Source organism: Lissotriton vulgaris, chromosome 3_1 (assembly GCF_964263255.1).
Source record: "Lissotriton vulgaris chromosome 3_1, aLisVul1.2, whole genome shotgun sequence".
NCBI classification, from domain to species: Eukaryota; Metazoa; Chordata; class Amphibia; order Caudata; family Salamandridae; genus Lissotriton; species Lissotriton vulgaris.
In genome coordinates this window covers 1,349,346,580-1,349,372,839 of record NC_141689.1, presented here as the reverse complement: position 1 = coordinate 1,349,372,839, position 26,260 = coordinate 1,349,346,580, and the positions used below count along the sequence as shown (strand labels likewise).

At 44.1% G+C, this 26,260-nt stretch overlaps 1 protein-coding gene across 1 annotated transcript in view; it reads right to left on the bottom strand.

Moving 5' to 3' along the window:
* PIGG (phosphatidylinositol glycan anchor biosynthesis class G (EMM blood group)) overlaps positions 1-26,260 on the bottom strand; it is an 867,273-nt gene that overhangs the window by 587,252 nt on the left and 253,761 nt on the right. Inside the window, exon 6 of the mRNA XM_086961823.1 lies at positions 7,408-7,620. Within this exon, the coding sequence (XP_086817949.1) occupies positions 7,408-7,620 (213 nt within the window). The remainder of the gene's footprint in view (positions 1-7,407; positions 7,621-26,260) is intronic.

Sequence of the window (26,260 nt, the reverse complement as noted above, 5' to 3'; positions counted from 1 at the left end):
CAATTATGGATCTTAGGTGATCCTAGTTTGGAAATAGCGATTAGTACTGCTAAGGCTCTTGATCAGTCCGATAAGTGGATAAAAACATTAGATAAAGCATCTACTGCTTCCACCTCTTCAAGTAGTTCTACTTCTGCTAGCGAAGTCAGTGTTGTCAAACCCCAGGAACAAAGAAATGTTGCACCTTCCAACAAAAATGATGGGAAGACTAGACAATTCTTTTGTTTTAGATGTGGAAATCCTGACCACATTGCTTCCTTTCCACAATGTCCTGCTATTTCTAGACAATGCAATAAGTGTGGACGCTCTGGTCATTTTTCCAAAATGTGTAAAACTCCCGCAAGACCTTTCCAAGACACAAAGAAGTCTTCCTTTTCTTCATCTAAACGTCCTTCTGGTAATGTGTCATATATCAATGATGATGCATGCAATGATCCTGATATTAAGGAGTTTGGTATTGTCATTGCTATACAGGAGTCATTTGACTTATCCCAAGCAGATACTCTTTCCTCCCCTAAAAGTCCTGTAACCATTTTGGGTAAAGTGTTAGAACTAATGGTGGACTCCTGTTCCCCTTGGACCATTATCACACACGAGTATTGTATTAAGTCCTTTGGAGATCTAATGGATGTTAATTCTTTATCGAAGCCTGATATACGTGGTTACAATTTTGATGGGTCCAAGATCAACATCATTGGCTTTAAGGAAGTTATGCTTACTATCAAAAATAGTTCTGCTAATGTGAAGCTTTATATTGCATGGAAAGGTGTGAATGTTTTGGGGTGGAGGGACCAAGCGAGACTTGGTGTCTCTCTAAATCCTAGACTTAAAGATCCTGTGTTAGTTTTAGCTATATCTGATGGTGATTCCACTGAATCATCTGAGTTCACTGAAATTTCTCGTGACTCCACAGAATCATCTGAATTCACTGAAATTTCTCGCGCCTTTCCCAAAGTGTTTTCTGACAAGTTAGGCAAATTGAATGGATTTAGCCATAAGATTAAAGTTAAACCTAACTCTGTCCCTGTGAAACAGAAGTTAAGAGGAGTGCCTATTAGTATTAGGGACGAACTTAGAGATATGCTGGACACCATGGTGAAAGATGGTATAATTGAGGAAGTGGAATCGTCCGAATGGGTTTCCCCCATTGTTTTAGCCATTAAACCTGATAAAAGTATTAGGCTATGTGTAGATTTAAGGGCACTCAACAAGAGCTTAGTTACAGACTGCCATCCACTTCCTAATATCAACGAAATGCTTTGCATGTTGGATGGTGCTAGCGTGTTTTCAACATTAGACCTGAGATCTGCGTATCACCAGATCGAGCTCACTGAGGACTCCAAACAGTTTACTGCATTCATTACCCCTCATGGGTTATTTCAATTCAAAAGAATGCCATTCGGTCTAGCTTCAGCGGCTTCAGTGTTTCAGAGAGCCATGTATCATATTTTTAAAGACCTGTCATTCGTTAAATGTTTTCAGGATGATATCCTTGTGTTTTCAAAGAATAACAATGAACATCATATTCATCTTAAAGAGGTCTGTTCCAAGTTAGAACAATTTGGCTTGACCATTAAAGCCAGTAAGTGTAAGTTTTTCTGCAAATCTGTTGAGTATTTGGGACATACTCTCTCTGGGGAGGGGGTGGTACCGAAGAAGAATCTTGTTGACGCCATTATAAAGGCACCAGCCCCGGATAGTAAAGAGAAGTTACTTTCCTTCGCGGGGTTGTGCGAATATTACAGTAAATTCATTCAAAATTTCGCCAACAAGATGGAACCTTTAAGAGAGTTGACCAGAAGTTCTGCCAAGTTTGTCTGGACTGACAAGCAAGATATTGCTTTCGAACAGATTAAGAGTGAGATTGTTAATGCCCCTACTCTTAAATCTTTCTGTATTAGTAAGAAATGTGTTATCACTGTTGATGCTAGTTTGTACGGCATTGGTGCTGTGTTGAGTCAAACTGCGGGTAAGGATGAATGGTGTGTAGCCTTTGCTTCCAGAACCCTGTCCTCCACTGAAAGGAGATACTCTGTTATTGAAAAGGAGCTACTAGCATGTATTTGGGCTGTAGAACATTTTAGAAACTATCTCTGGGGAAACAGGTTTGTTTTGAGAACGGACCACAAACCGTTAGTAGGAATCCTATCCCCTGGTGGTGGTTGGAACTCGACAGCAAGGATTGCTCGTTTGTCTTCACGTCTTCAGGAATATGACTTCGAGATCATGTATGTTCCTGGGAAAAGCAATGTGACTGCAGATTTTTTGTCCAGGTTACCATGCAGTGTTGATAAGGTTTCTACCATTGACCAGGATGTTGATGTAGTTGCTTCCATTGATGATTGTATATCTCAGGAGTTCTCTACTTTATCCGAGGAGGAATGGTTTAAAGAAATGGCAAAGGATTCTGTTTGTCAACAAATCTTAGACTTTGTGAAAGGTGGATGGCCTAATAATAAATCCATTCCTTCTGACTTGGCTTCCTTTTCCCAAGTTGCTTCAGAAATTGAAGAATTTGGTGGCTTTCTGTTCAAGACTGGCAAGTTAATTCCCCCTGCTTCTTTACAAGAGAAGATTTTGTTGTTGGCTCACCAAGGCCACATTCGTATGTCATCCATGAAACGCCTGGTTAGAGAAAACTTTTGGTGGCCTGGCATTGACAAAATGGTTGATAGGATGGTTAGGGAATGTTCTCAGTGTATTAGCAGCGACAAAATGCTTCATTTGTCTTCGGCTCCTCTTAAACCTGTGGCTTGGCCCAAATTTCCTTGGCAAAAGGTGGCTTTTGACATCTCAGGCCCTTTCAAACAGTTGCCTTCCAATGCCCGCTTTGCCCTCGTTTTGGTTGATTACCATTCGAAATGGCCTGAAGTTAAGTTTGTAAATAGTGTTTCTTCTCAGGTTGTTTTTTTTTTTTTTGAAAGAGACCTTTGCCAGGGAAGGTTTTCCAGAGACCTTTGTCACTGATAACGGTACACAACTAATCTCCTCTGAGGTTAAACAGTTTCTTGACTGCTGTGGAATTAAACATCATACTGTCTCTTTGTACGAGCCTAGGGAGAATGGTCAGGTGGAACGTTTTAATCGTGTCCTCAAGGATTGTATTTCTGGGATTGGTTCTTCTGACGATTCTTGGTTGGATGTTGTCAGGAAAAGACTTTGGGTCTACCGTATCACGCCTCATTCTGTCACCGGTGTGAGCCCTTTCAAACTCTTGAAGGGTAGGGAACCATCGTCTGTCATTTGCCCTTGGTGGGTCAAAAAGCTTAACAGGAATGACCCTAAGGTTGATATTGAAAGTGTTGCCAAACGTGTTGAAGGTAAACAACAGTGTATGAAAGTGGCATTTGATTCTAAAATGAATGTTAAACTTCATGATTTTGTTGTTGGTGAGTGGGTGAGAGTAAAGAAACCTGGTTTTTTGGTTAAAGGCTTCTCCAAGTTCTTTCCTCCTATTAAAGTGGTCAAGGTATTTAAAAACTGTGTTGCCACACAAGATGGGAGGGTTTGGAATGTTCGTAGGGTTGCTAGATGTCCTGTTTCTTCTAACTCTTTTCCATCACCATCACGAGCGCAGATCAATATGCCTCCTCCTGCACATGTCAATGTTTCTCCTCATGTGCAAGTTAATGTACCACTCCAGAGTTTTACTCGTAATGATTTGTCTGTTGCTTCTAGGGTTAAATCTGATATTAGACCCAAGAAAACTCCTAGCAGGTATCTGTGTTGATTTTTTCTTTATTGGGGTAAGATGTGTTGCATTCTTGCTTTTCCACTGCTTGTTTATTTTACTGTGATTACCTCATTGTGCTGGAGCCTGGAATGTGTGATGCGTGCCTGCATCTTACATCCTTGGTTCCAGATTCTGTCCCAACTGTGATATTACCTTGTACCTGTTACCTAACGGATGTGCTGTGCTTCCCTCTACTTAACTTGGAATAAATTACCATTTTTATACAAAGAAGCTTCTTACTTTTTACAGTTGTTTAAACACCGGAGGAGAGAGGAAGTTCCCTTTTATTAATTTGACTATTTTCCGGTGGCATGTGGAATTTTATCGCTGGCTGCATGTTCTCTCTCATCTCTGCCAAGCACGTTTGTATCAAATAGTCAAATTTCGATGGAGACGCTTGTGGCAAAGATTTCACTAGTTTATCTAGTGACTCAGTGTTTCCTCTAATGAAGCATGGTATTGTACACGAGTGAAGTTATTTATTGATTTTCAAATTGAGCGTGACATTTCATCATTATTGGAGTTATGCTGCCATCTTCTGGGCCAAGTTGGAATTTGGTATTTTCTCCATTTTAGTTATAATCCTTCAGTGTGTAGTTTCTTGCTCACTTACATGCGTTTCAATATGGGGAAATCTGTATAATCTTTTACTCTGATTATCATTATTGGATGTACTGCTTTCTGATGTGTTGTAACTATGTTTACCACTTTTTTACTCCAATATTTTGTTCATGTAGCGAATTTCCTGTTGCTATGGGTCCCCAGTCCCATGCATCTGCAGTGGGTTTTAGTCCCACCTGCTTTACTTCAATGTTTTTGCAATGGGTCCCCTAACCCATTTGGTTGCAGTGGGTTTTAGTTCCCACCTGCTCCATTTCTGTGTTTTGCGATGGGTTCCCAGTCCCATTTGCTTTCAATAGCGCACTATGTGGTAGCCCCACGTCAGTTGTCCACACACGGACCTCTCTATTTTTGTTTTTACCCTATGTAGGGTGTGCGCATTTCCGCTTCCTCCTTGGAGCTATGCAAGGGTGTTAGTCCCTGTGCATAGCGTTTATGGGTTCCTACCCAAATGCCGTCAAACTATGCTAAGGTTATAGTTCTTTAGTATTAACAAGGGTTTATACCCCTATATTCCATTCTTAGTTTGGAATATGTTATGAGCACACATCTATTTATGCACATCATTTATTTGTATCTTGTCCTCTCTGTGAGGTGTGTTTTTCCCTCTCTGTGAGGTGTATTTGAGGTTTTCCCCAATGTCATGAGCATTTCAAGTGACCTCCACTAGCGGTGTGTTGCATGAACGTGTGTCCCGCATCTTTTAAGTACCCCATCTTGATCTCTCCGGAGTGATAGATTTTTGTTAGCTAATTTGGTTTTGTTCAAGGTACTTAAATTCTTATGCAGTGCACTAGTTTCTCATGTCCACATGGGGTCTGTCTCCTGGGTGTCGTCCCTTCTGTACTGTGCACAACATTTATCCATGTATACATTATTTACCCTAAAGGGTGTATGGTATTAATTACCATATACCATAGTACATGGGCTGTTTTACTCTGGGCGTTCTTATTTATGATTTTAGTTCTGTTTTCTTACACTGTAGCCCAGTTGTTTTTTCAATTTGTTATGTATTCTTAAATTCAGATGGGGAAGTTTGAGTATATTCACTCCTATTCTTCTCTGTCGTTTTGATTTCTCCTGATGTGAGTTGTCTCTTTGCTTACTTACCTGGCCAGTGGGTTTGCAGAGCGCTGCCATTGATGGTTTCTCTTTCTATTCTTTGTCCTTTTGGGGGGGTTTTCTTCTTGGGAAAGGATGATGTGTGTTGTTCTACTATTTAATTCTTCTCTTTGTTGTTCTATTATTTCACTTTTTCTTCTTTTAACATTTAACAAAGGAGGATATGTTGTATGTTTCTTTCCGCTTCTATTGCGTCCTTGTCCTGATCACACCTTCACTGGTGTTCTACTTTCCTCTCCTCTTGCGTTCTTGTTTTAGTCACATTTTCACTTGTGTTCTACTTTTTCTCTGGTTTTTCATTTTTCCTTGTTCCTCTAGTCTACGTCCATTTCTTCTCTTTTGAACATTGTGTTGTTCCTAATATGGGCGCTCCTTTTTGATTTCATTTGGAACAAAAGAGGATATGTTGTATCCTGGGTTGCTATTATTTATGCTTTACCAGTGGAACCCTGCTTGAGTGATGCAAAATGGAATGTTGGGAGTGGGAACTCACAGTTGGAGAAGGGCTGGGCGCCTAGATGGGTGCTCCTGGTGGGGTTAATATCTACTGTAGTATTATGCTGTAACCAACCTGAATAAATCTTCATGAAATACTACTACCAGCGAGGACGAGATTACTACACTTATCAGCCGGTATCAGTAAAGTCAGATTATAAGTGTGCAAACAAAGCCCTGGTTAATGGGATCAGTACATTAACAAACAAGAACAGAAATTTCAGCAATACCACCATTATATTAGGTGAATTCTCCCTGTTGTAGGAGACCATGTCAATCCGTCTACTTGAGTGACCAGATTCTCCATCACTGGGCACCAGTAATCAGAAATCACCTCTGTTTTCTTCCTATAAATCTTAATCCTTAAGTATTTAGCAAACTTGGTGAAACAGCAAACAGGATACTCTCGCTTTACCTAGTGAGGCCGAGATGTGTGAAACCATCTGATATTTTTTTCAATTCATCTTCCTTCCAGATAACTATAAACATCTATTTCTCGTATTATGGGAGGAAGGGTTGTTTCAAAGGACCCGATTACGAGTTTGGCATAGAGGCGCTGGGTCCGTCCCACCGTCGCACCACCAAACCTGTGGTCGGACCACCTGCTTGATTACAAGTATTTCTCATGACTCGCGGGCTTTTTTTTATGCTCCCACAGCGGTGCCCTGAAAATAGGAACGCCCAAAACAAATTCCTGCATGGCATGGACAGTAAAGTGGAATGGGGCGCATGCACACAGGGAGGCACATGTGCCCCACTGCATGCACCCCATGGTTCAGAAGCACAAGGGGGCCGTTTCCTTTCCACCACGGTTTTCATGGAGGAGGAATCGCCATAATAACTGTGGAGGAGATCAAACTCTGCAACACCGTGGCGGAGAGGAAACTCCACAACACCACCAGGTAACGGCGGTTCCTGGCGCTACGGTGGGGCAATGGCAGTCTGACCGCCTTAATAGTAATAGGGAGGTCGGAAAACCACCACCACCGCACCCCCATGAGATTGATGGTCTCTGGACCACCAGACACGCATTAGAGCCCAAAGAGTTTCATAAATTAGAGAATGTTGTCTGCATGTCTGCATACATGATACCAATACCCCCTAGTTGGGGAAGATTCATAAGGTGAGGAATCCACAAGCAGATGTATCCATCAGAAAGAGATCCACCTGCTCTTGTAGCCACCAAGCCAACAGCTCCACTGAAGCAGCAAACAGTAAAGATGAGAAAGGGTGCCCCGCCTGGTGGCCCAGTGAATTCCAAATCTCTAGATAGATGCTAAGACCAACATTCTTAAAATGTTCTTAAGTTGAGTGGGAGTGTTGGAAGAGGGCTCAGTCAGATTGCTAACACACCCTACTGCTGCAAAATAAATATCTATGACCAACGCAAAATACTAGTCTTGAAGAAATTTAACAGCAGGTATAAATGGACTCACCTTTTTCATATGTAGGTATGTTTTCTTGCAGTAGTCTGCTCAATTGGAAACCATTTAGATGTAGGAAATGCAGCTGTTCTCTCATTGATCTGCCTTCTATAACAGGAAGTAATACATTTCCCAAATTGCTTCTTGGAATTGGCAGTCCAAGACCTACTGCCAATGTAGGAGTAACATCAGTCTGGGGTACAGTTTCTATAGCTTTTTGGAAGTCTGGAAAAAAGAAGTTACGTTTACTAAAAGTATCTTATCATCCCAGCTAAAGAGACTAGTAAAAGTAAGATTGTTGACAATGTATGGCTGAGACATACCCAGGATGAACACAGTCCATAGTAACAAGCCACAGAAAGAGTCCTGCTTGCACCATGTCCAAATTCTCTGAGTGAAACTGAGGATTTAAGTCTATGGCTGTCAGTGAAGTTGAAGAATCTTGAGCCTAAGAGCAGGTCCACCATCACAAGTCAGTATCACTTACTAGATAAAATCAAGGACAAACTGACAGACACACACAAACACAACAAACGGACAGGGACACACACAGACACACATGCCATGAATAGAACAACTTCCTTATGAATGGTGCTGCACGGCTGTGATGGGGAGTTGTGCATCGTTTAGGGGCATAAACACTCATTTTGATCATTAAGCAGTTTTTAGGTCTCGCCTGTCAATGCGCATGCGCATTGAGTGGAGCGAGACTATAGGAGCTTAAGTAGACTTTAACTACACTGGCGATTTGATGCTGTGCCCGATCGCTTTTAGCTCAATGCGCAAGCGCATTGAGCTAAAATGCGCGTGCACCGCATCAAATCCCCAGCCACCTGTTGCCTAGCTTGGTGCCGCCAGCAGCTGTTCCCGCTTCACCCCCTGCTGCATCAAAGCCTTTCACGGCCGGCCGGCCGTGCTTTCAGTTTCACGGCCGCCAGGCCGTGTCTCCTTATTTAACTTGTTTCTTCTCACTATCCGCCTGCTTAGCAGTGAATAATTGCTTATCCGAGTGCTGTAACTGTTTAGATTGATAACATTTTAAATTGCTGGTGCACTAATCACATGCTACGCCCTTCTCCAACCAAAGAGACATTCTCTGAGCAACTTTATAATAATTCCCTCAAACAAACATGCGATGGAATTAATAGGGCGGCAATAAGAAATGTGTTAAAAAGGTGAAACAGTTTTTTTACGTTCCTTTCGCATGATGCGAGCACCACACTTAAGGAGAGGCGCGTCTCCCTACCTCCCGCCCCCCCCCCTCCCCCTCCCCCCAAAATTAAACACCGACTTGTTAGGCCTTATGGCATCCATCTGCATGTTTTTACTATGAACAATTTCTGCCAACATGTGAACGGCACCGAGACAGTTTTCAGGGTCGTATCACGTCATATTTCAAAACACGAAGGCACTTGTAAGTGCCCCCGTTCCAAATACATTGGGTATAATAAACACAACGCCCCACCCAACAGCTTGTCGAGATGGAAATGACACACCCTTTTCACACTCAGCAACTTGCAAATAAGTTCACATCTGAATTAAACTGCAAGTCGACGGTGGCAGCCCGTTACAGTACTAACGCACAATGGCCAGCAATGAAATATCCATTCACCCTTATGAAAACTACATGCGCTGTGTTCACCACTCGTCCCACCCTACCTGTAGCTTAGAAGCCCGGAGAGCAGCTAACCTTCCCGAAGGCTCTGCGTTTAGTTCCTCGTGTTAATGGTTTACGACTCAGCACCAGAACAGTTCTAGAAACTCCTCTTCGCCTATGGAAATGCAGAAGAACCCATGCACTGGAATATGAGTGCGTGGCAGGGCTGAGGCGGCCACTTTCTGCCAGAGCCTGGCCGCGTGTAGGCACCGGCGCGCTCATCAGTGCTGCATGCGCGTGTCTTTCCATTCTGAGGAGTAGCCCTGCCAGTAAGAGTCACCGCTTATAGGTTACACAGCTGATTTTATTGTCAACGGACTGTACCATACCGGATGCAGTTAAAGGGGAGACAGCCAGCAAAGATCTTGAGGGCGTTTTTTTTCCCTTTTCTTCTGCAGCTGCAATTTCCCAGCCGTGAATTTGTGATGACTTCCGACATAATCGCCACGACAAGTGTGGGGGCACTCACAACTTTATGCCTTGAGCCAAAGGTCAGGCCGGAAAAAAACCCAGCAGTGGCTACATTTCTGAAAACCTTCTCGTTCTACATAGTCCAGCGCTCTGTGTCTGCATGCAACAACATCGCAGAATATGTTGACGGGATGGGAGTATCATGGATGCCTCTGCAGAGGTGAAATGCCATTCCTGACATCACAAATGTGTATGTATGTAAATGTATAGGCATTTATATAGCGCACTACTTACCCGGAGGGTCCCAAGGCGCTTCGACCGCTGCAAAACCCTTCCTGGCTTCCCTGAGAGATGGTCCCTTAATGGGTATCTCCAGGGTGAGATCAGGCATCCCCGGCGGTCTGGTGGGGCCGTTAGGGAAGATGAGGCAAGCTAATGCCCAGAGTTGCCGAGTGTGATCGCTGATCAGAGTGGGCACCGAGGCGAGAGAATTATCGAGTCCGCTGACCCTGGTCCAGAAACCTGCTGCGCCGGGAATCGAACCCTGGTCCCGGGCCGTCCTCTGCTCTCGGGTCTGCCGCCTCTAACCAGTGAGCCACACTACTTCACTTCACAAACAGCTTGTCTCCGATTTAATTCTGTAATAGTCTAATTTATCTGGCTGATCCCCACGCTCGCAGAACACTGCCGCTTTCCAAAGAGCTGGTTTGTGTCCCTGCCTGCGACTATTGGGAGCATCTTTTGCATTTCTCAGATCCTGTTTCCAAGCTCACAGCCTCTAGATCCGCCGTAGATCCATCTTTTACTAGTAGGATTCAGCTTCCAATGGTTTGACCCTCACACCTGACAGATGGCAGCTCAGCAGATGTAACGCACCACAAACTGCACTCCTTTCATCATCATCTGGCCCCAGCCCCCAATACTGCATCACACAGCCCAACCCCTGCATCACTCAGTGCAACCCCTGCCTCACTCAGCAAAAAACCCTGCCTCACTCAGCAAAAAACCCTGCCTCACTCAGCAAAAACCCCTGCATCTCTTTCTGGCCTCACCTCGACCTCGCACCTTATTTTCTTCAGGACAGTCTGGATGCTTCACAGCTCCTCTGGCCTCCCTGCCCCCTCCCCCCTGATCTCTTCCTTGCTCCTCTACTCTCCAGCCTCCTTTTCTCTATAGTCTCTTTCCACTCCCATCTCTTTTAAGTCTCTCTCTTCCACCTATATCCTTGCCCTTATCTCATCCACCCTCTTCTCACCACCTTCCATCCTTTTCTCCTGGTCCTTCTATCCAACTATTTATCCTCTCACCCCATCTCTTCCCTGCCCGCTCCCCATGCTTCTCCATTTCTTCTATTTTTTGTGCCTTCTTCTGCTCTGATTGCACTCGTTTTCTTGCCTTCTGCTCCCCTGAGATCACTCGTTTTTTTCTTGCCTTCGGCTCCACCACTCCATCCATCCATCCATCCCCCTACTCCATCCATCCATCCATCCATCCCCCCACTCCATCCATCCCTCTCACTCCATCCATCCATCCATCCCCCCCACTCCATCCATCCATCCATTTATCCATCCATCCCCCCCACTCCATCCATCTCCCCACTCCATCCATCCATCTCACTCCATCCATCCATCCATCTCACTCCATCCATCCATCCATCCCCCCGCTCCATCCATACAACCATCCATCCCCCCCACTCCATCCATCCGTCCCCCCACTCCATCGATCCATCCCCCGACTCCATCCATCCCTCCCCGCCCCACACTCCATCCCTCCCCGCCCCACACTCCATCCCTCCCCGCCCCACACTCCATCCCTCCCCGCCCCACACTCCATCCCTCCACGCCCCACACTCCATCCCTCCCCCGCCCCACACTCCATCCCCCCCCCGCCCCACACTCCATCCCTCCCCCGCCCCACACTCCATCCCTCGCCCACTATGCGCTACCACAGCATCACTGAACTCCACAGCATCACTCGTCGGCGCCACAACATCATTCATAGCCACCACAGCATCAATCTGTGCAACCATTCAACAACTGATTCAAATATGTTCTCTCAATGTTTCAAATTTTATTACAAATGTCACAAAAAATGTTAATATTTCACTTCTGTTCTTGTATTTTCATCACAATAAAATACACTAAACATATTCTTCCAAAAAGTTATTTGAAAAAGTTTAAGCTATTGCCATTATAAATTACAATAACTATTATTTAAGTATTAAATATTGGAAAAAATACAACCCATTGCTATTTTTATATTAATACATCCAAGTCATGTAAATACAACACATATTGCATTACAAATGCTATAGGTGTCACGTTTGCAAAAGTTAACACTATTGGCATTGTAAATGACAAAGTTATTAATTTCGTTATTTTAAAAACAAAATCATAAATAAAAAATGTGTCATTTACAATGCTAATACCTCTAACTTTACTAATGCGAGCCCTATTGCATTGCAAACGTATTATTTATAACATTTTTAAAAGATTGTGATTTGTCACATCAATACATGGAAGACAGGGGAAAACTAAACATGTACCTTTACTAATGCTATAGATGTAACATTTGCTAAATTTATAACTATTGGCAATTTAAATAACAAAATTAATACTTTTATAATTTGCAAAACAAACAAAAATTAAAAATTATTTACATTTACCACACCAAAAGCTCAAACTTTTCTATTGCGAGACCTATTGCATTTCCAATGCTTGTTGACTCTTCTGTTTTGTACTCTTAAAGTTGACCCTAGTGGAAGAGATCACCTGAATTCTCCCCTATACAGTATGAAAGTGAAGCATCATATTTCTATTCCCGGTTTTATCATTTGTAGATATGGAGCTTGCTTAAACTAAAACAAGAAGGTATTGGACACAAGGAAACTTCACTAAAAGGTCAAGAACTAAACAAGCACTGGTGTAATGCAATTTCTGCTCTGAAAGTTTGCCTTACAAATCAGTTATTACAATAAGACCAGGTCTTGTGTATCTAGCATGTATCGTAAGGACTTTAGTCGGAGTAAATAATGTAAGGACATGGGCCTGGAAACATTGCTAGAAGATTTATGCACCTCTAACAGGCCAAGGAAAAGAATACAACAATCATAAAGACAACCTTAAAGAGCTTTGTATAAAGTAGCCTGCTCATGTGGCACTCGAAAAAAACAGTGGATTAAGAGAATACCAAGCAAGTGAAACACAACAGACATAACTCATTAATTCAATGGGCACAAGATCAAAGCGCCCTTTTTCTTTTTTTTAGGAACAACCAAAGTCCTATGGGCAAATATTATTGCTAGGAAAATAAGAGTGATAGAGGGTAAGTGAGAGTTTCCATCAAAGATCTGCAAGTGCACCACGCATGTTGATATAGAGCCGAAGACCAGTTTTAAAAGGAAAGGCAAGTACAGCGCGGGTAGCAATGGGGGAATACTCAACAAGTAAGTGTAGGAAAGAACCTAAGCACATCAAGTAAAGGTGAAGACTGCCATATACAGAAAAGTTAGTGGCCGGACTCAGCAGTGAAGGTGAAAAGCCGGTGACAGAGCTGCATTACAAACCAGGAAAACAAGAACTGGCTTTTGTTCTATTTTTTTAATTGTTATTTTTTTAATGAAGGGATAAGCAGAAAGGGTATCTGCATGGCTTTTTATTTTTTTCACCCTCTAGGTCATTACAGTAACAGAATCATCATGTTTCTACACATATTGAGCAACAGCATTTAAAAAAAACATAAGAATTACATTCATTTGATGCTACTATTTTTTGCAACAAATTAGCCACTGCTTTTTGATGTGTTTAATTTTGTGCTGCAGGTTTGACTTTTATTCTTGTGTTTGCAAACCTAGTATCAGTTTCATATCACAGAACACTAAATCAAGAATTTAAATACCTTGTGAGAACTGGGATGGTGTAACCTTGTACTATAAGAAATCAAATTTCCTCTGCTTTATGTTAAAAGGATAGTGCAAGTCAAAGTCATACCCATGACTGTACAAATGCACTCCGCCTTCGCCATGTTCTTTTATGCGGTCAAATAACTCCTCTATTATCAAGCTGCACTTAACAGGTAAAGAAATATTCATGGAAGCATCTTAAGAAACAGTTTAACTTAAGAGTAGCTTTTAGTACGAAATGGCTATTTAACTGAAGGAGCAGTTTTGCATCTTGAAGAGTTTTCCTGAATTCACCTACTGTGCATTATTCCGCCATCTAGTGGTTAGGTCTGCAATTGTGTCGCCTTCTCTCTCATTCTTTTTTTTTTGCCGTGGCAGTCGACCACCATCGCCCACCAAGATATCAGACATGTGCTCCGGATGTTCCTGAATGTGGTAGCCATCATCAGATTCTTTTTTCCCCTTGTGGATCTTTGAACTTCCCTTTCTTTCTGATGTATTGCTGCCCTCATGAAGTCAAAACAGGGGACACTGTTCCAGAGGAGTGGTGCAGCGTGTTACCCACCCACTAAGAAAGGAGGGAAGAAGGAAGGGATCCTAGGCCTACAGCCCTCTAGTAAGAGGCAAGAGCAAGTCATGCCTCTTGTTGCCCTCACACACCCCAAATGATGTCATGCCTCATCATCGGGCGTTTGCTCCTAGTCGGGCCGGCGCTGTAATGCCCTACTGGTCCCCAGAAGGGTCACTTAAGCAGAGATCTTTTGAGAACTGCCGTTTGATGCATGCAGGTGTGTGAGGTGAGTCCTATGTGGAGGGTGTTGAAGTGCAAGCAATGGTTTAAAACGGACTAAGGGTTACCAGAAAAGTGACGGTACCCATGTCAGATTAAAAAAACTGTAGGTTAAATGTTACCCCAATAGGCATAATGTGCCCAGGTAACTAGAAGATCAACATGTTTCGCACCTGTGTGGTAACAGGGATCCGTGGCGCTTCATCAGGACCAGAAAAACATGATGTGGCATGATGTGCATGTCAGTAGTGAGTAAAAGGGATAAAAACCCTCTATAAGATCAGAGCAAGCCAAAACTGTGAGCCCTACAGTGTACAATTTCGGTTAGGCATATGGACAGGGTAGGTGCAAATGAGCCGGCACCCGAGCTAAACTCCCGGTAAGGTGCGGGTACCCTGGGAAACTAGCCCTTGGAGCACTTCTCCTCCTTTCATTAGGTAACGATCAGGAGAGTTATCAACTAATTAGTTGTAGCCTAACTGTAGGGTTCAATGTTTTGGCCTGCCCTGTTCTTATAGAGGGTTTTTATTACTTTTGCCTTTTGCCTGACTAGGTGCAAATACTGGCACCTATTACCCTGGTAGGGTGACAAATCCGGGAGACTTCCGGCATGGCTGCTGAAGCGGGAATGCCCACCCCCTCTCATATTCATGCTCAGACTACCACCCAGATCGAGATTAACACTATGCTGGAAGACCATTTGGCGGTGGTTTATAAAAGGGCAGGCAAGTTGTCCCGATTGAGATTGGGAGGTTTTTAGATAACTTACTACTCCAGCGCCTTACTAAAGTGCAGAGTAATGCTCTTAGAGAAGCACTCAGGCTCGAAGACTTACAAGAATCTGTGAAGAGCATAGCCTGTTGCAAGGCCCCGGATGGGCTCCCGGTGGAGTTCCATCTGACATTTGCGAACTCTTTGTTGCCACGCTTGCTGGACACCCTCCATAAATCCAGGCATGCGGGTGTCCTGCCGCCCTTGAAGCAGGAGGCCCAGATCATCATGTTACTCAAGCCAGGCAGGGACCCGCTGGACCCCGGTTTGCACCGTCCCTTATACATGTTGGGAGTGGACACAAAAATATTGGCTAAGTCCTTGGTGATGCGCCTGGGCCATGTGGTGACACATCTGGTCCATGAATACCAGCGTGGTTTATGCCGGGCTGAGGGACACACATGAATGTGCTGCAACTTTCCCACCTCATTCACTCAGTGGGAGGTGTCAATATGCCAGTGGCGGTGGTCGCCTTGGACATCGAAAAGGCATTTGATACCCTAAGCTGGGACTACCTTTGGAAAGTCCTGAGAAGGATGGCACCGGGCCCGGAGTTCATCTCCTGGGTCCAGCTACTTTGCGGCTCACCAATGGCATATGTCCATAATGGGAGTGTGGTATCCGATGGCATCCTTATAGAGAGGGGCGTGAGGCAGTGGTGCCTGCTGTCCCTGCTCCTTTTTGCTCTGGCAATGGAGCCCATGGCCATACCGATGCGATGCGATATGGCCCAGTGGGGCATTTTGGTGGGGGGATATAATCACATTGTCTCCTTATATGCCGACAACACGTTATTCTGTTTGCGCCCGGGAGAGTTCGGTACTGGTGCTCTTGAAAGTGCTCTCCTCCTTTGGGATGATCACTGGCTTACGTGTTAACTGGGAGAGGTTGGTTCTCTTCTTGCTGATAGGACTAGTTGGAGCAGATGCTGTTGCTCTCCCAGTGATGGACCTCCAGTGGGAGTGTGACCACTTTCGGTATTAAGGTATAGAGGTCATCATACGGCTGAGGCTAACTATGCACTAAATACAGGAGCAGTCATTGGGGATCTGGACGTCTCCATTCAATTCTGGAACCGACCCCCTCTCTATTATAGGAAGAGTGGCCCTGTCAAGAGGAGACAGGTGTTCTCGGAAACTTGCACAGGAACAGAAGTTACACCCCTTCAGGAAGTTACACCCCTTCAGAAGTTACACCCCTTCAGAGATACTTAGGAAACCGATTTTAATCAAGTCTCTAACATGACCCCGAGGGGCAGGGGGAAGTGGATAAAATAACAAATAAGAAGATACTGTCCTGGAATTCTGGCTTCCGTTCTTTCTTCCTCTACGTTCCCAACTCGCTCTTGGAAGAATTGTGTAGGAGGAAATCTAAGAAACTAAAAACCCGAGAGTTACTGTCACTCCTATTCTGCTCTACTTAACTGTCCTAACAACACCACTCTTTTTTTCTAATTCTTACCTACCCAAGCTTCCTGGATACTGAGCCTCTCTTCTATTCTTTTTTTCGTTGTACTGTTGAACAAAATTCTTCAATCTGTGTGACTTATGAGTGAGCTCTCTAAAAGAGACTAATACACAATAGTTATTTATTATTCTTCCATTATCTATCTGGTTCACTTCTACTATTCTTTTCTTTATGTGACCTACTTCTAACTTCTCTATTGATCTCCTATTCTTTTTCTCCTTCGTAGTAGTTTTCTAGATTCACTGAAAAACTGTTATCCTTTTCCAAAGTTCTGTTTATAACATTAATAATAATGTATTTCTTATTTCCTTACAGTGAACTCAACAGGTTGCATTTCAAGTTAAATCCTTTGTCTTTCTATATATTTTCTATGTACAATTATTTACATCAGTCTTATAATTATATCTGTTGAATTGCACATTGTAGCTCTCGGTAATTAAATGTCATAACACTTAGCTGCAAGACTGTTTTCTTGTCTTTAGAAGATCCGCTGATGGCAGACTCGTTCTCTCTTCTTTCTTATAGACTTTCCTGTAGACTCTTCTATGGAGGTAGGAGGAGTCTTGACAAGAACTACACTCCAACCTGACTTGTTGGTTTTTTAGGCACTGCGCAGACTCGAGGACAAAAGGGGTAGGAATTACCTAGACCTGACGGGTAACAGGACGGGACCGAAACGCGAGCTAAAAACGACGGTTTTACTTGGGAAATTCGACAATTCATTACAGAGCACTGGGACAGAGAACTGGTGAGAAAACTGCTTCAGTAAAGTGCGCAGTTCAAAGGAAACGCGCGCTTCACCTGGATTACTTTTTTTTTTAAAATCTTTATTAGGGCGTCAGACATAGATACAAATAAAGAAAATCGTTGGGGCTGGCACTGCTCAGTTAAATAATGATCGTCCCAGTTATGGTCTGTGGCATGCTAAGGAGGTAACGCTGTCTGGTCCATACAGCGTATACACTGACAAAGTCTAATACAAAGCTGCCCCAACCAGGGGGAAGACTCCTCCTAGCACTGCAGAAAAGACTGAAAAGTCTTATTCACTTAGATGCTTTTTAATAAAGTTTTATACACCAATGGTTTGTTGTGTATTGTTTTCAATCCATTAATTTCATGGTTGTTGCAATCTCAAACACATTGTTCAATGCTTGTATCATCAAATACATATAACATCAGGTTTTCATGTGTCCCAATGCATTTCGGGCTCTCTTACAGCCCTTCGTCAGGGGATTACTCTACAAAAAGAAAAAGGCATAGCTGTCAGCCTAAATGTGTACTTCCTGTATCAAAATAAGTGCATCATGCAGGGGTGACTAATCGTCTGTGCTGGTTAATCTATGGGCGTGGGTACGTGGATATCGTGAAAACCAGAGAAACGAAATCATTGTGTTCGAAACTGAAACATGCTGTCGGCTAGGTGGCCGGTGCGCATATGTGGCATAAATAGTTAATTTCCAAACGGTGAGTCGCGTGTGCCTGTGTTGATACGTGTTAAATCAAAATTCCCCTTGGTGCAGATGTGAAACGAGTAAAAGTACTGTGGTGTGTGAAAGAAACCATAATCCCGTTCACCATCGTGTATATGACTCACTCTCACGAAGTCTGGTGAAGTACTTTAACCTGGAATACACAAAAGTGCACGCGACTGATTAACGCTCGGCGTTGCAACTACGAGAACTTTTCAATGGGGGTTCCTCGGTACGAGGTACTTACAGAGTGATGAAGAAGCTTCGCGTGGTGTAGTGTACCGCTAATCCTCCGTAGTGTAGACGTGTGGCGGGTGTACAAGAGTGCTGGGTTAAGCCGGCTCGACAAATGGTGTAAACATAGTGGATGGACTAAATCCGCTATATTGAGCGCCATCTTGGAGTGGTGAATTAGTAAGTGTGAGTTATAACGTGTTCAACAATATGTGTGTATGTTAATGGACCCGAAGAGAGTCTCTGTGATACCAAGGTGTTAATTCAAGATGAATGTGGTTAATGCACTTTCATGGTCAGGAAAAACGGGTAAAACAACAAGTAGAGAGATACTAAAATATGCATATAAAGAAACATAAATGAAAAAGCGTTGCTGAAGTTTTACAGTTCATGAACGACTTATAAATAACATAGGAATTCCATCCTATCATTCAGCCCATGTGGTTGCATTGTCGCCATATAGCTTTCGAAGTTACGCACTAAAACTAAGACAGACATGATCATGAAAGTGCATTAACCACATTCATCTTGAACTTTCCTTTATTCCCTTTGGTCCTCCAAAACAAATTCTTTTGCAATAGTCAGATTCCATCACTATGGTCCGGGCACTCCAATTGATGGTGGGATTATGCTTGGTGAGCCACAGTAAACCCAGAATAAGCTGGAACTGGGGGGTATCGATTAAATTAAATTGGATCATTTCTCTGTGTCCTTACAAGGAAATTATTTCCACTTGTTCTGTATTGCTTACGATGGGCCCAGATGAAAGATTCATTCCATCGACTGCTCATACTGGTTCGTTTTTGAATTTGGGTATAGCTCTCAATTCCACTTTAGCTGCAAATTTAAGATCGCAAAAATCTCCGGTGGCCCCAAGTCTTTCATCACCGAAACTTCAGTTAGGGTTACATGTCAAAATGTTATTATCATAGACAAAATCATATGCGGAGAAGATGACTACAAAGTATTTGCCAATTGATATTCATTTGGAGTTGTCTCTTGATTCGCATCCACTGGTCCAACTCCTCCTACAGGTGGTGCTGCGAGTTTTCCTTCGATTTTAACGACATTTTTGGTTTCTTTGGACAACCTCTCACAAAATGACCATTAGAACCACAGTACAAACATAAGTTGGCGATTCTTCTTTTTTCCTTCCCTACTTTCGTTAATGGACCTCTTATAGTCCCAATTTGCATGCGTTCTGAGCCTGTTGGCCCTTCTATAGTTTTACTGTTTTCTGTTCTGGCTCTATCGAATCTTGGGAAGGTTGGTTTGAACTCTTTTCTCCGTTCTTCTTTTCTTTCTCCTTGGCGAAAATCAATCTCCAAGATCAGGTCCACCAGGGCAGAGATTTCAGCGGGACGATTAGGAATCTGGGCAAGAACATCTTTTAGCTCATCTTTCAGTCCTCTATAAACACTGCTGCTCTTTTGCTCTCTGGCCAATCTGTCTCCACTACGAGTTTATTCAATTAAGCCAAATAAGCTACAAGGTCTCGATTCCCTTGCCGTAACTTCAATAGTCCGTTATCTACTGCTTGCGAAATACTCCATCGATCGAATAAACGAATAAATTCCAGTTTGAACTCTTCAAAATTATGCAAGATAGTGTCATCTCTGGCAACTAATGGCATTGACCATGATGCCAAAGGGGGCTGAGGAATCACCACAGCCTGGGTAGAGCACAGCTATAGACACCTGATGTCTCATACACTTCATCCAAATACATCCAAAAAGATTCTAAATCAGTATAAACCTTTATCGCATTATATTTGTGATTTCAAATTATTCAAAAAAGAAATCAACATTCCTAGAAGCTATTGGCTTCAAAACAGTGCTTTTAAGTTTCTTTACAAAGCAAAGTAATATCTACAAGATACTTTATAACATCCGTGATTCAATATATAGATTCCTGCGGAGGACTGAATTATTATTTGTTTTTCAAACACAATGGACTCAACACCTATCCCCTGACGAAGGGTTCAGACACAAACCCGAAATGCATTGGGAATGTCCTAGTTTGTAAAAAAAAATTATATATTGAATCACGGATGTTATAAAGTATCCTTATTTCCTTACAGTAAACCTAAAGAGTTGCATTTCAAGATAAGTCTTTTGTCTTTCTATATATTTTCTATGTACAATCATTTACATCAGTCTTATAATTGTATCTGTTGAATCGCACATTGTAACTCTCGGTTTATTAAATGTCATAACACTTAGCTGCGAGACTGTTTCCTTTTCTTTAGAAGATCCGCCGACGGCAGACTCTTTCTCTCTTCTTTCTTGTAGACTTTCCTGGAGACTCTTCTATGGATGCCGGAATGGAGGTAGGAGGAGCCATGACAAGAACTACATTCCCACCGGACACGTTTTTTTAAGGCACTGCGCAGACTCGAGGACAAAAGGGGTAGGAATTACCTAGACCCGACGAGAAACAGGATGGGACCGAAACGCGAGCTAAAACCAATGGTTTTACTCGGAAAATTTGACAATTCACTACGGGTCACTGGGAGAGAAAATCGGTGAGGAAAACTGCTTGAGTGAAGTGCACATTTCAAGGGAACCGCATGCTTCACCTGGATTTCAATTGCTCACGAGACCTTTAACAACTAGACTGCGCATCTGTAGAAGATGCAACGGCCATCTTGGAGTTTCTCCGCTGCCAACACTCGCTCCAGGTACACTTTCCCAGTTTACCTTTACTTTTCTTAAAGGTTTTACGTGCCAGTACTGTGCAAATCATTTCCACTGCTTGATCTGAGGTTCTGACAGGCCCTACGCAAATTGATTCTGCTCCCACGTTGCCTTTATGTCCTACAAAACTCCCTTTGCCGCATTCCATGTACCACCTTCACCACATTGAATAATCTTCTGATTCCCCTGATGCACAAGTTACTACTTGTGTAACGATATATCTGTAAGAGACATTAGTTAGTGATAGATTCCTTACCTTAGAATATCCCCAAGCGTCAGACTGGATCCAGAAAGTTTTCGCTAGCAGTACCTCTGCGCGTCAGTAGGTGGCGTTGTGCAGCTCCAAGTCCGTCGCTGGCGTCGTATGCGCCGAGATGACGTCACGGAGACTAATTTGGCGCCACCCATGCGCGCTGACGTCAGTTCTGTACACAACTTTCTGCACCAGGAACGCAGAGCCATGCAAGAAACGGACCACTGGGGCCATGAAAATAGGGCCCTGAAAGGGATGACCTTAACCCTAGAAATCAGTTCGCAGAACGGGGAGGATGGGCGGGCGGTATGGAAACTATCACTAACTAATGTGTCTTACAGATATATTGTTACACAACTAATACCTTGTGCATCTGAAAGAGACAAGTTAATGATAGATTCCTTCCTTAGAATAGATACCCCAGCCATACCAACCCCGGAGGTGGGTCTGCGAAGAAGATAACACCAGAAAGTCACGGAGAACAGAACTGCCAAAGAAACCGTCTCTCCGGACTTGACTGTCAAGGCAGTAATGCTTGGTAAACGTGTGCAGTAAGGCCCACATAGCTGCCTGACAAATTTCCTGCAAGGGAACGCCGTGTCCCAAGGCAGTTGTGGCTGCCGTCGCACTGGTAGAATGGGCACGTAGCCCCAAAGGAGGCTCCTTCTTAGCCAACGAGTAACATGCTTTGATGCACAGAACGACCCACCGAGAGATGGTCCGTTTGTGCACGGCTGAACCTTTTTTGGCGCCCACAGAGCCAACAAAGAGCTGGCCATCCACCCAGAGCTGTTGTGTGCGCTTCAGATAGAACGAGAGCGCAAGTTTTGGGTCCAAACGGTGGAGCCTCTCTTCCTCTTTTGAAGGATGCGAGGTGGAAAGAAGGTGGCCAAAGTGATGGTCTGCCCGATGTGGAAGGGCGTGACAACCTTTGGCAAGAAAGAAGGACGGGTCCTTAGAACCATCTTGTCCGGATGAACAGAAAGGAAAGGAGGTTTAGAAGAAAGAGCCTGGAGCTCACTCACTCTTCTGGCAGAGGTGATAGCTCCTAGGAAGGTCGTCTTTAGAGTGAGAAGACGCAAAGGACAGTTATGAAGGGCCTCAAAGGGAGCGCACATCCGATATGTCAAGACAAGATTTAACTCCCATTGAGGCATTATGAAAGGCACCGGAGGAAATGTGTGCGTAATGCCTTTCAGAAAACGCTTAACAACCGGGGACTTAAAAAGAGAAGGCTGATCTGGAAGCCGTAGAAAGACGGAGATGGCCGAAAGATAACCTTTGATAGTGCCCAGAGCAGAGCCCAGCTGGGTCAAGGACAAAAAGAACAGTAGGACCTCAGAAAGAGGGGCAGAGAGGGGATCCACGGCCTTTGCTGTGCACCATGCCACAAATTTGTTCCACCTGCAGGCGTATACCGTCTTAATGGAGGGACTGCCAAAATGACATCGCAGACTTCGGGAGGAAGATCGAAAGCTGTCATCTGTCGCCACTCAATCTCCACACATTGAGGTGGAGGCTGGACATGTCTGGGTGGAGGACTGTCCCCTGCTGCTGCGACAGAAGATCCTCCCGAAGAGGCAGTCGGATCTGGGGACCGATCCCCATGCTGAGTAGCTCGGATACCAGAAGCTTCGTGCCTAATCCAGAGCCACAAGGATGACTTGGGGCCGGTCACGCCGAATCTTCTTCAGCACTCTGGGCAGAAGTGGTATAGGCAGAATGGCGTACAATAGACCGCAACTCCACTCGTGACTAAAAGCGTTGCCTAGCGAGAGTCGCCTTGGAAATTCCAACGCGCAGAACTGATGAAATTGCGCGTTTCTCTTCGGTGGCAAACAGATCTAACCAAGGCTCTCCCCACTGCTGAAAGAGACCTTGCGCAACGTGCGAGTTCAGACGACATTCGTGATCCAACAAGCACCGGCGGTTGAGTTCGTCCATCCTGGCGTTCAGAGAACCTGCCAGGTGTTGAAACACCAAGGTAATGCCTTGATGTTGAGGTAATTGAAATTTTTATGGTCAAGTATGTCCCCTAACGTGTACCCCAACGTCTCCATGTACGTGCTTAAAGTACATGTAATTTCCCTCCATGACCGAATATGAAGACGCAAATACATTTGCGTCCAACGTTAACATGTCCTCTTTCAGATCCACCATGAATGGATCGATAATTCAGTTCCTAACCATGCCATGCCAACGTCTTTACATGGTACACTTTTACGTTTTTCCTGGCTCTGCCGAGCTAGGCCCTGATTTCTGCCTCCGAGCCCTTTCTGCTTTCTTTTTCCTGAAAGCTGCAGCATGGACACGTATCCCTGACCTCTGCCTTACTTCCTGCCAAGCGAAGCAGTGCCTGGCTCAACCTGGCCTGCCTGCCAAGACAGTATTTTGCCTTCAAGTTATCTGTTCAGCCTCCTCAAAAATACATTCCTGTCTAGTGATTTAGGTAAACATATCCCCGGCTGCAGAGCAAAGAGCAAGTCTTCCTGTCTCCATGCAAGTAATTTACAGTTCCCGTTGCCATAGTAGGCCCATGGCCCCGCACGTAGACACGTAGACACATATGCACGCACTAGCATTCAGTATAGTATAGCCTCTGCCTGAGAGACCTTTTACTCCAGATAATACATCCTCCAAACATAAGATACCAGATATGTTATAGGTCCAGGTCGTTCTGACATCCCAGACTTCTGTCTCCTCTACTAGTGTTAAAGTTCTCCCCAGTTACACGTCTATGTCACGTCATGCTAGCTGCGCGCGCATCCGCACTTCTGCTGACTCTGCAGATTACCTCTGTGCATACACCCACTTATGACACTTTCTGTGACGTCTACCTTACGTCTACATTATACGCCTCTGTGTACGCCTATTACACGCCTTTTTTCACGCCCCCTGCTACGCACATGTGTTCTTATCTTCTCCTTTTCACTTGTTACGCCTCCTATATGCAATGCTAATGTACCGTTTTACTATATATATTGTGCACTGTTAATATAACGTTGACTTGTCCTGACATTGTCTTGTCATTTTCCTGACACCCTATTGACTTGTCCCGTGGCTCGAGCCATCGAATTAAAGCCCGTATGACTCAGATACCACGGACTCTGCCTCTCATTTGATTGTGCTATTCTTTTACTTATCAGTAATTATATGGAAAAACTTGTACGGTAAATTATATTTACCACATAATTTGGCGCCCGAACAGGGAACCCTCCCCCACCCCACGCGCCGGCGATGCGTCGCAGGCCTTGCCCCCTGCCACAGCCGTGACGGACACCTATGCGCATCTGCAGGTTTTCCTGTATCTCCCTCAGGCCTACGGAGGTGACGGAGACTGCGGTCGACATTCAGACGAGGCGGTGAGGAGTGCGGAGGATCCCGACCAGAGCCCAGCCGAGAGTAGCAGTGTCCGAGGTATCCAGAGGCCCACCTGTTCCGATGTGTCGAGGCGCATGCGTAGTAACCAGTCCAGTCTGAGGCCTTTGAGTTCAAGTTCAAGTATTGCTCCCGGTGAGTACCGTTGCTAGGGACGCATCTAGACGGGTGCATTAGTTTGTGTCCGGTCAAGACAGGTCTGGGTACACAGTCCTGGTCCGTACGTGTTCACTTGGGTGAGCACGGTATGACGTGTCTCTTTATGGGACCGGTCTGTACTGTTTAGCAGTGCATCTAGTGATTCAGTAATTCAGTGATTCAGTATTCGAGTCTTCTAGCATTATCTTACGTGATTCTAAGCATTGTGTATCTGTTCGAAATGTTTTAATGTATTTTATGTCGTGGTATGAATGACTGTTTGCTTTTCATTACTGTGGTTTTTGTGTTCGAGTCGAAGTAATAATGCCACTGTTTCCGAAGTTACGTCAGATAGGAACCAGGAAAGGGATACTCGAAGAAGCTGCGCCCGTTCCGCCTAGGGACACTCCAGGGCACTTTATGTACCACAAGCACGGCTTAGATGCCATACTGTACTTAGACTTGTGGGTCGATTACACTAAGCACCTAGACGAGAAATATAGATGGCCTGTTTCAGGAACATGGAATGCTGAATGCATCATGAGAGTAGAAGAAGCATTATGGAAAAAGAAATCCAGACAGTCCCATAAAGATGCCATAGAATTGTGGCGTAAAGAATCGCATAGAAGGACAGAGAAAGAATTCAGAAAAGCAGAGAAACATGGGGAAGATTCAGAAAAAGACCGAGAAAAAGAATTAATAGAAGAAGCTGAACGAGTTAAAGCAGAACAATTAGATCGACAACGAAATGCACTTGTTAATGGCATGTATCCTCTCCTGACCGAGGGTCTGTCTAAGGCCAACCCGGAAATGCCAAGTAATTTACCGCCACCCTTGGTCCCGGCTAAACTCCATCAGACCGCAGCAGATATATTCCTTTCTTCCTATTTAGATGGTGTAGCTCCAGCATATACCAATGTAACCGTACCACCCGGTAACAATGCACAACAGCATGTTCAAGTCCAGGTCACGACCCCTCCACGTCACCAATTTCCCGTGCATGTTGTCACTTCCCCTGCCACAGGTCAGTCTGCCACTGTTCCCCCTGTTCCTGGTCCGCATAATCCATTCGGGACAACTGCAACACAGAGTCCAACTCCGTTGCATGTACCTCTTCTACCTGCTATGACATCAACAGCTACACCACAGTCAGGTTATGCTCATGCTTCCGCTTCGGGAGGTGCCGAAGGAGGCCACCACCGAACCCCGCCACAAGTACAGCGACTGACAATGAGAGAATTAGCTACACAGCGTACCCCGAAAGCGACCCCTTCTGAAAAGCTTAAACAATATATTACAGATTGTAGATATGATCCCGTACCAGGCAAGACTGGGACTATGATGTTAGCCTCGTTGCGCTTACGACGAGTTGCAGATTATTTGATTACATTACCAGGGATGCCCGAACAACTGGACAGGATATATCATTTTATTCAAACTGGAGAAGGCCCTGAATGTATTCGTGAAGCCATGGCATATCAGAAAGTCGAGACACAAGGGTTAATATTACGATTCTTGATTAATGGTTTGATAAGAGAACGTGATCGACCAGGTTTTGTTCAAGAAGAGATGGATGTATTAAAGTCATGGTAAATGCTTTATTGTACAGTTAATAAAAACCATTACAAATAGCTATTAGTAATAAAAGAAAATGATCAGTTAAAGGAAAACAGTTAAAAAGGTCGGTCTAATACCATTAA